At 40.8% G+C, this 9823-nt stretch overlaps 2 protein-coding genes across 3 annotated transcripts in view; one reads left to right on the top strand and one right to left on the bottom strand.

Annotated features, from left to right (window-relative positions):
* Window positions 1-2090, bottom strand: part of TMED8 (transmembrane p24 trafficking protein family member 8) — a 27432-nt gene extending 25342 nt beyond the window's left edge. For both annotated transcript variants that reach the window (XM_027844804.1, XM_027844805.1), the window contains exon 1: window positions 1907-2090. In XM_027844804.1, coding sequence (XP_027700605.1) covers window positions 1907-2009 — 103 coding nt within the window. In that variant the 5' untranslated portion in view covers window positions 2010-2090. The remainder of the gene's footprint in view (window positions 1-1906) is intronic.
* Window positions 2091-2468: 378 nt separating this feature from the next.
* The window catches only part of SAMD15 (sterile alpha motif domain containing 15), a 13207-nt gene continuing 5852 nt past the window's right edge, over window positions 2469-9823 (top strand). The window contains exons 1-2 of the mRNA XM_027844910.1: window positions 2469-3083; window positions 6946-7044. Coding sequence (XP_027700711.1) covers window positions 2469-3083; window positions 6946-7044 — 714 coding nt within the window. The remainder of the gene's footprint in view (window positions 3084-6945; window positions 7045-9823) is intronic.

The raw sequence follows: 9823 nt of genomic DNA, 5'->3' as shown, positions 1-9823 counted from the left end.
AGAGAGAGAGAGAGAGAGAGAGAGAGAGAGAGAGAGAGAGAGAGAGAGAGAAAGAAATAGGAGAAACAAGGGAGAAAGAGAGGGATCTCTAGAAATACCTGGCTCTAGAAAAAGGAAAACCATGTAACAGACAAATTATATCATGGGTCTTCCAGGTGGCCAAATTGTTAGTCTTCTGTAGTATAGAGGGTTACAATATGACAGACAATATTTATACCTTGATTTCAAAAATGGATTAATAATTGCCATGATAAAGTAGACTTTGTTTTACTTCCTCAAAAATAGCACCAATGATCCCACCTCTTTTAGGGGAGTAGGAAGGGTGATGAAAAAAAAGAGAGTGGTTCTTGGAATATTTCTTTTTTTCTTTTTTTTTTTTTAGGCAATTGGGGTTAAGTGACTTGCCCAAGGTCACACAGCTAGTAAGTGTCAAGTGTTTGGTCAAATGCCACATTTGAACTCAGGTCTTCCTGACTTCAGGGCCGGTGCTCTATCCGCTGTGCCACCTCGCTGCCCCCTGGAGTATTTCTTGTTAAAGGAACCAACTACTAAATCAAGAGCCAGGGAAGAGCCAGTGAGTTAGGGCAAGATCAACAAGCAAGGAAAGGGAGTGGCTACTGAATAGAGGGGCCCAAGGACAAGAGCAGAAGGGGGGTGGAAGAGGTGGGGGTAAGTTGGGTGCTGGCCTAGCCAGAGGAGGAGGGAAAGGTAAATATATTGTATAGAGCACTAGATGTTGATGTAGCGTATACAGTGCTAAATGTATATAGAAGTAGCCTACAGAGTACTAAAAATGGCCCCAGGAAGACCCCGTTTCTCTGGTTTCAGACATTTACTTAAAGCTGTGTGACCTAGGCAAGCCAATTAAAGTCTTCAGGTTTAGGTTTCACCTCTGTAAAATGAAGAGATTGGAATTGATGACCTATCTAATGTGGTGATTTTTAATCTTTTTTTGTGTCATAGACACCCCCTAAATGCAAAAAAAAAAAAAAATGCACAAGATTATAACGGAAACCAAAGGTTGGTGAAAACAGATAGCACTTTTTTCCCATCCAAGTTCACAGATCCCTATTACACTGAGGGCATATCTTTTGCCTTTCTTGGTATCCATCCCCAATTCTTAGCACAGTGCCTGGCATATCATAGGTGCTTAATCAATGCTCGTTGGCTGAATGAAATTTATTCATTGGACTCCAAGTTAAGAAACCCCTTGATCTAAGGTCCCTTCCAGTTCCAAAATTATGATCCTATGAGAGAGCTGAGTCAATGACAGATAAAGGCAAAAGGCTTGGGTACTGAGGGAGGGTGGTGAGAGGGATGGCGACAGATACTAGGGGTCAGGGGCTGAGAAGGAGTCGCAGGCTGAGAGGAGGGCAGAACTTGGGACTGAAAAGAGAGTGAGGCAAGGACGGCGATTAGGGGCAATCAGCCTGACTTCCCTCATTTGGGCTGAGGCTCGACAGGACAGCTGAACCATGAACATCCCGAAACAGGAATAAGAAAGTTCAGCCAAGAGCAGCAACCTCCGGGTACCAAGGGGGCTGGGGGCGGGGGAGCGCTTTGGGGAGAGAAGGGTGCGTCTATCCTGAAGAGGTGGGGCTGGGCGAGGTCAGTGTCTACCATGTCCATCTCTGGAGAAGGATGGAGGAAGGTCGCCCCTCCTGGGTGGAAGGTAGAAGCATACAATCTGTCACACCGATGGCTGCAAGCATGGGTTAGACAATAAACATTTATTAAGATCCTACTATGTGCCTGGTAGAGCTTGGAAATACAAAGTGCTCAGAGCTGGAGTTACAAAGAAAGATTAAAAGACAGTGAGGGGAAGCCACGTAAGGGAGGGGGCAGCGCTGGGAGGACCTCTTCATCTCTCAATTTAAGGGGGTTCTCAGCTTTCTGGGGTACATACCTGCGACGGGGGCCGGACAGCCCCCAGCTCCGGCTCCAGCCTCTACGCCGTCACCGGCGGGGTTCAAGAACCCAGAACCCGAGGTGAGCAGAGAGTCCGACATCTGCAGCCCAGCCCAGCCCAGCCTAACCCAGCTACTCCGCAGCTCAGCGGCGGCAGCTGCGAGCTAGCGAGCCAGGAGAGAACGAACTTACTCCGGAAACAGCCGAAGCCCGAAGACCGCGACGAGGCGGAAAGAGCCGAAAGCCTAGTGCGCTGGGCCGGAAGGAGCCTCCACAGGAGCTGCCCTCCCCAAAAAGGTTCCGCTTCATTCAGGGCCCGTCCGCCCCGATTCTGGCTTGTAGGAGGCGTGGGGGAAAGGCCGGTAAAGGAGGAGACTGAACCGGGACATTAACCAGTGCCCCCTTTGGAGACACAAGTTGTAGGCCATGGCCAGAAAGAGCGAAGGGGGTGTGGGGGAAGGTTGGGACGGGGCACTTCCGGAAGTCATGGTCTCCATAGAGACGCTCCCGGAAGTGCAGGTTGCCCGGGAAGCCGGGAGCGTCATCCTCCCGGCGCGACAATGGAGGGTTTGCCTGGGGATGATGCGTCCAAGCCTGGGAGTGATGGCAACCCGGAGACCTCCGGCTTTGAGGAAAAAGCAGGCCCGGAGCCGCCTCAGGAGGGGCCTAGGTCTGAGGCAGAGACTTCTCAGGACACTGAAGTTGAGCTTCAGAAGAAATTCGAGCCAGAGATCCCTCGGGAAGCTCAGCCTGGGGAAGGCAGACCAGAGTCGAGCAGACACGACGGTCCCATTGAAAGCGCTGAGGCTGAGATAGAAGCCAGGGTTTTGGATACAGCCACAGATGAGGAACCACAGACGTCCTCCTCAGAAAGTACGATAGACTCCCCTAAAGAACTCATCAGATTTCCAAAGGCTCCTGGGATCGCCAGAACCAAGTCCTTAAAAGGTCAGATGTCCTTGACTGAGTTTAAAAAAGAAGCTTCTGATGGAACGAAATCTAAAAAAGCCACAGAGGAAGTCAAGCGAGAAGTAGTTGTGCCTGAAACCAGTCCAGGACCTGAGATCCAAGAGCCAAAAAAACCTGAAAATATTGAGACACAACCTTTTTATCTCACATGGAGCCCAGAAGATGTGGCAGAGTGGATTAGCCAACTGGGGTTTCCTCAATATAAGGTAATAATAGCTCAAATTTATATGTAGTTTTATGGTTTACAAAACGCTTTTCTTCTCCCAACCCTATTAATCTCCATTTTATAAAGGAAAGAGTGCTGAAGTTAAGTGATTTATTTACTGGCAATCTAGTGACTAGGAGGTGAAGCCAGGACTCAACTCAGGTCTTCTGACTGGAAGTCATATACTCTCTTCCATAGCATTTCTTTTTATCTCACTCATCCCCCTGCATTTGACTCACTTCTTCAGTAGAAATGAATAAAGATTTCTTGAATTGAATAGAAAGAGCACGAATCTGTGATTAAAGAAATTTGGTTTCTAGTTCTGGTCCTGTCGCTGACTGGATGTGTGTGACATTGTAAAAATCATTTAAACATTTCTTAACTTGGGAGTAAATTGAGAATAAATACTACTTGTACACCTCATTAGGGATGTAACAGTATCTAAGAAATACATGTATGAAGAACTTTCAACTCTATAAATGCAAAGCATATTTTAGTTCTTTAAGAACTAAATGCATCATTTAACAAAGTTATCCTCCAATGCCTCATCATTGTAGTATGGAAGTGACACCCTAGATTTTTGAAGGCTTTGCCAGGAGGGCAGCTTGGTGTAGTAGACAGAAGGGCTGGCCTTAGCTAGCTATATGCCCTGAGGCAAATCACTTAATTTTTTTTTCCAGGTTCCAGGCAACTCTCTAAGACTCTTAAATTGAATGAAGATTAAGTCCTCTCTATGTTGGAAGTTCACTGCAGTGATAAAATCACTGGTAGAAACAAAAACAATCAGCAGTCACAAATTTTGGCATATCCTACTAAGTTAGAAGGGCCAGAGGAACTGGCCTAAGAATACACTGTGTCTGCTGTCCTAATCTAGCTAAATATGGAAGTTTATCACTAGGTGAGGAATTTTCTGGGCCACTGCAACACAAACACCATCTACTAAATTGTAAAGGGGCTACTAAACCTTAAATATTTTGAAGTATTTATTATGCACCCCAATTATAGTCCTTTTCTCCTTCATTCAGCAAGCATTCATTAAGCACCTACTATATACTACATGCTGTGGATATACATCAAAAAATGAAACAGCTTCTCCTTTCAAGGACCTTATATACTATTGGGGGAAACAGCAGGTACTACACATAGAAGTTAATACAAGACATGAATGCAAAGTATATAGAAGGTAATTAGAGTTTGGGGATGAAGCTAGCTAGCAAGTGTGGAGATCAAAATAGGCCTCATAAAGGTTAGCCAGTTTGGTCAGAACTTGGGCTATGCCTGCCATTCCTGCCAGATTGGCCTATTTGCTGCCCTCTGTATATAACATCCCATCTTCCCACTCGATGTCTTTGCACAAGTTTGGAATTCACTCCCTTCTCAGGGAAGTTCAAATTCCAAGGTTCAGCTCAGGTTTCTGGAATAAGAAGTTGAACAGGGACAGCTAGGTGGTGCCGTGGATAGAGTACTGGCCCTGGAGTCAGGAGTTCCTGAATTCCAATGTGACTTCAGACACTTGATACTTACTAGTTGTGTGACCCTGGGCAAGTCACTTAACCCCATTGCCTAACCCCCCCCCCCAAAAATATAAGAAGCTGAACAATTTACATAGACATCCCAGTTCTTGGAAACTCTTCCCTCCCTTACAATTTATAGTGAACCCAATTTAAGGATTCCGTCTCTAGTTCTACAGTAGTAATGTTTTTGACATGTGGTCTTCAAGATAGGTTCTTCAATGCTTTTTCATGTTATAATGGCAGCTCTATGACCAAAGACTGAGATTACTCTGATTACATTTCCCTTAATATATGTCAGCAACTAAATATGTCATCATGTCATTCTAATTTAAGGAATCAGTAATTTAATTTAAGGAGTTAGAAAATCATTTTATTAGAAAAATGTCAGTCATGATTATGACTTATTTTAGTGAAATGTTAATTCTGACAAATTATAAAGTGTGAAAGGGTGATGGAAAGAATCCTCTTATAAGAAAGGTTTTTTTTCCCATAATAAGGCACCACCAGGCCAAATTACTCTATTTCCTTCCTAGTTCCCAATAACTGTAACACCTTGTACCATCAACCTGTAGTTCCAGACACTGTCACAATTTGTAATTCATATTTTGGGCCCATTATAACTATAGTTAAATTTCTAAAAGTTTTTAAATGCTAGTGACCTTACAGTCAGTTGTCACTGAAACATGAATCATTTTTGTTTATTCTTTCCATAGAGATACTAATTTAAGATTTTAAAAAAGTTCAATGAACATTCTAATATTTGACACAAAATTCTTAAGTTTATGTGTGAAAAACAGTTTTCTTGACTCATGCCTTGCCATACATGTATGACACGTGTACATGTCATATATGCCACATGACAACATATAATAGATTAAATAGGGCTTGACTTTGATTTTATGGCAATTGGAAATTAACAAATAAACAATGTCTCAGGGCTCAGAATGCTCTTTAAATTAAAATAAAAACAGTGATTTTGCCAAACATATTAGATTTCCTTATGGGCAGCACTTATCCTTAGGGCAATTCTTATTTTGCTATACAAAGTAACATAAATTCTTTTTTAGAAAAATGAGAGATCAGTAAAAATTATGACAATGAAAAGAAGTAAACATCAAACCAAATTATGACAACAGAAAGAAGTAAACATAAAACCAAACTCTAAGGTTAAAAGAGAGATAGAAATGGGTACTGACCAAATTAGCTCTGTGGTAATACCAAGGAAATGGGCCTCAGTGGGGTTGCTACAAGTTCTTCTCCATAAAAGGGGGTGGGGAGGCCAGGAAAAAGTTTTAAGTTTCTAAGATAGTGAATGAATGAATTGAAGCAATTATTAAGTTCTTAACTATGTATGAAGGGAGGTACAAAGGGCAGCTAGATGGTACAGTGTATAGAGCACTAGGCTTGCAACCAGAAAGACTCAGCTTCATGAGTTCAAATCTGGCCTCAGACACTTACTAGCTGAATGACCCCTGGGCAAGTCACTCAATTCATCTGCAAAATGAAATGGAGAAGGAAATGGCAAACCACCCCAGTATTTCTGCCAAGAAAACCCTAAATGGGGTCATAGAGAGTCGAACACAGCTGAAAAACGGTGTAACAACAAATGTACAAAGCACTGTGCTAAGCACTGGGGACACAAATAGAAAAGTGAACCCAGTAGAGTAGTATTTTCCATTGTACAGTTCTTAGCACAATAATTGCACCAGATTGTTTGGAGAAATCAGACTCAAATAAGAGTCTACCACAGTGTGGGGAGAATATCAGAATTAGGGCCTGGGGTATTTGGAAGGCAGGCAGGGAGCTATAAAGTGGATCAGATTATTCAAGGGAGAAGGAAGTAATAATTATATTGGGAAGGATGAAGAAAAAGAGGTCTCAAGAGATATAGACATATTATTTTGATATATACATTGTTTATAGGAAGTCATATATACCTTGGAACAGCTGTTGACTATAAGTCTTAAGGTTAAAAAATAATCCTCAATTCCTTTTTCTCATTGTTACTCAAACTAAGAGTTTATTTCCTTCTCCTTCGTTTTATCAAAATTAATGTTAATTTGAGATCGTATATTTCTCCTTCAGTTTAAACACTAATTGTGGAATAACAATGTACTGGTTGTAGCATGAGAGGAGAATGAACCTGTATTTTTTTAAAGGGAAATTTGACCTTTCATCAGGTGGCTAATTAAGGTGGGGAGCCTGGATTGAAAAAAAAAAGTAAACAGTTATAAGTAAAAAATAAAGCTTGCTTTTCTAAGCATAGGACTAGAAACAATCATGATTTCTATTTTTTTCTTTTGCTGCCTGCAGTACCTCTTTCAAGTGACATTCTTGTTGTACTAACAGGAATGTTTTACAACAAATTTCATCAGTGGCCGGAAACTCATCCATGTTAACTGTTCAAACCTTCCTCAGATGGGCATAACAGATTTTGAGGACATGAAGGTGAGCAACGTTTATAAAGAATTCCTTTAGAGCAGTGTAACTTAACCTCAGTATGTCTGAAACTAGTTGACTATCATCTTTCCTCCAAAACTGGCTCCTTCTTCCTGACATTTCCTTCTTTATCCTAATCGGATATACATCTTCCAAACTAAAAACCTCTATCATCTTTGAATCTTTCATCTACTCAGCTTCCCATATGTTATACCCTCTGTCCTTTTCCATTTTAAACTCTTATCATCCTAATTCAGACCCTTATCACCTTATGCCAGGATCATTTAATAGCTTCCCAAGTGGCTTTCCTATTTCCACTCATTTCCCTCTTTCAATCCATCCTAAAAACTACTGCCATATTAATTATCCTAAAGCACTCTTTGCTCCTCTCCTTCCTTACTGCTTTCTATGACTCCCTATTGCCTACTACATAATGAAGTGTCACTTTGTAGGCTCTCCACAAGCTGGCCCCAACCTGCTTTTCTTAAGTAATCATAGAATTACAGAGTTGGAAGAAACTTCAGAGGTCATCTCGTTAACCATTTAGCCTAAGCAAAAATTCTATCTATAACAATCCAGAAGAGCTCTACATGCAGGCTGTGCTTTAGCTATATTAATCTCTCTCAAACACACCTTTTATATTCTTGCTCTGCTTTTGTTTATACAATCTTCACCTATACCAACCTCTCTACTCCTTTCCACATTGTCTGAATTCTCTCCATCCAAACTCAAGTCCCATCCACTTCCTTTTTTTTTTTAATTTTGAAGGCAATGGGGTTAAGTGACTTGCCCAGGGTCACATAGCTGACTAGTAAGTGTCTGAGGCCAAATTTGAACTCAGGTTCTCCTGACTTCAGGGCCAGTGCTCTACCCACTTCGCCACCTACCTGCCCTCTCCCCCCCCATCCACTTCCATTGAAGCCTTTTTTAACAACCCAAGCTCATATACTCTTCTTCTTTGAACACATATATTACTACATAGTATTCTTATTTGGCGCTTATGCTGTCTTGTGCTGGTAGATATCACTTATGTATATTTATTTGTCTTCTCTCCCCAACTAGATTATAAGCAACCTGAAAAGACAGGGTCTGTGTTTTAAACTTCTTTGTAGCCTTCTCAGCACCTTGTCAGTATTCTGTTTATAATGTACTTAACAAATATTTTTTAATTGTTTTGAGGAAGAAGATCAGAAGTCAGCTACGTATTTCATTAACTTTGTTCCAACAAAATCAGAAGTCAGCTACTTATTTCATTAACTTTATTCCAGGCAGGGCCAAATAATGTTTGTAGGAGCAACAGATAGACCTAGAATGTAAACAAAGAGAGTGGAAGAAGAGCAGAGGAAAAAGGGAGGGGGAGAGAACTAGAAAAGAGGTATATATGGTAGGGAGTAAGTTAGGTGGTTCTGTGCATAGTGCTGATCATGGAGTCTGGAAGGACCTGGGTTCAAATCCAGTCTCACTAGCTGTGTGACCCTAGGCAAGTCACTCAACCTCACTCAGCCGTCGTCTGCCAACATGTAAAATGAGGATAATAATAGCATCTACTTCACAGGATTGTTGTACAGATAAAATGAAATAATACATGTAAAGCACCCTGTAAACCTTAAAAGGCTATATAGCAAGTGATAAGCACAATGCAGTGACTTGTCAATAGCTTACTTCAGGTGACACTTGGATCTGCTCTGGCTAAGACTGGTCCAAATGATATTGCTGAGATGGTAAGGGAATGGCAACTAGTAATATCCCAGCTCTGTTATTGACATCTGGATCTAGAAAACTACTTTTAAGCCTATACAAACACCTACTCCTGTTAGAAATGGAACTGCTGAACAAATGTCATCCGGTCACAAAACAAAGTATATTTTTCACATGTACATCCTGACTTTGGGGCTAGCAGGGTGATCCTGAGAAAAAATACTTACTCTTTCTCAGCCTGAGGTTTTAATTTTTTTTAATCTCTAAAATGAGGGGGGTTAGATGGACTAAGATCCCTTCCAAAAGAATTCTGGTTGTTTTTGTCCATGGCTACAAGATGTATTGGTAAGTAGCACTGTCTTCAAATGCAAAAGAAAAAACCTAAAGACATTGCTTTTTGTGTGTATAAACAATACTGTGATCATCATCTATTTTTTCTAATTAAGCATGTATATGAACTTATAAATAAGGAGCCAGTTTAGATAAGTGGTTCTGATTCTTCCCCCAAAATAGAAACAAAATTCTTAACCAATTAAATTCGAGGAAGTTCAGTGCTGATTATCAGAAAGTATTACACACATGTTCATTTTGTAAACCAGGTTAGTATACTCTGCATTTTGACTTCCAAAGTAGAAACTCATTTGTTTTTACATCACTTTTATTTCCATATCCCTCTGCCCCCTACTCAGGGGGTTATCCCTTGTAATGGAGAATCAAAAAGAGAAGAAAAAAAGTTCAGAAAAATTAACCAACACAATAACCAAATCTGACAGTATATGCACTGTTTGGAAAGGTACATCTATCTTCTAATCTCTTCTTCAGTGACATATGGTCAATATAATTTACCTTATTGTAGGTAATAGTATGTATATTGTAAATAATATTGTGTAAATAATTTTCCTGATTCTGCTTACTTCACTTGATATCCTTTTTTTTGATAATTATTTATTTTTAGTTTTCAACATTCACTTCCATAAGATTTTGAGTTTTAAATTTTCTCCTCCTCCCATTCCTTTCCCCCCTCCCCAAAAACAGCATGCAATCTGATATAGGCTCTACTTATACATTCATATTAAGCATATTTTCCTAG

Source organism: Vombatus ursinus, unplaced genomic scaffold, assembly GCF_900497805.2.
Source record: "Vombatus ursinus unplaced genomic scaffold, bare-nosed wombat genome assembly UNPS02014945.1, whole genome shotgun sequence".
Lineage (NCBI taxonomy): Eukaryota > Metazoa > Chordata > Mammalia > Diprotodontia > Vombatidae > Vombatus > Vombatus ursinus.
The sequence above is the reverse complement of the archived record's forward strand: the minus strand, read 5'-3'. Positions and strand labels throughout refer to the sequence as shown.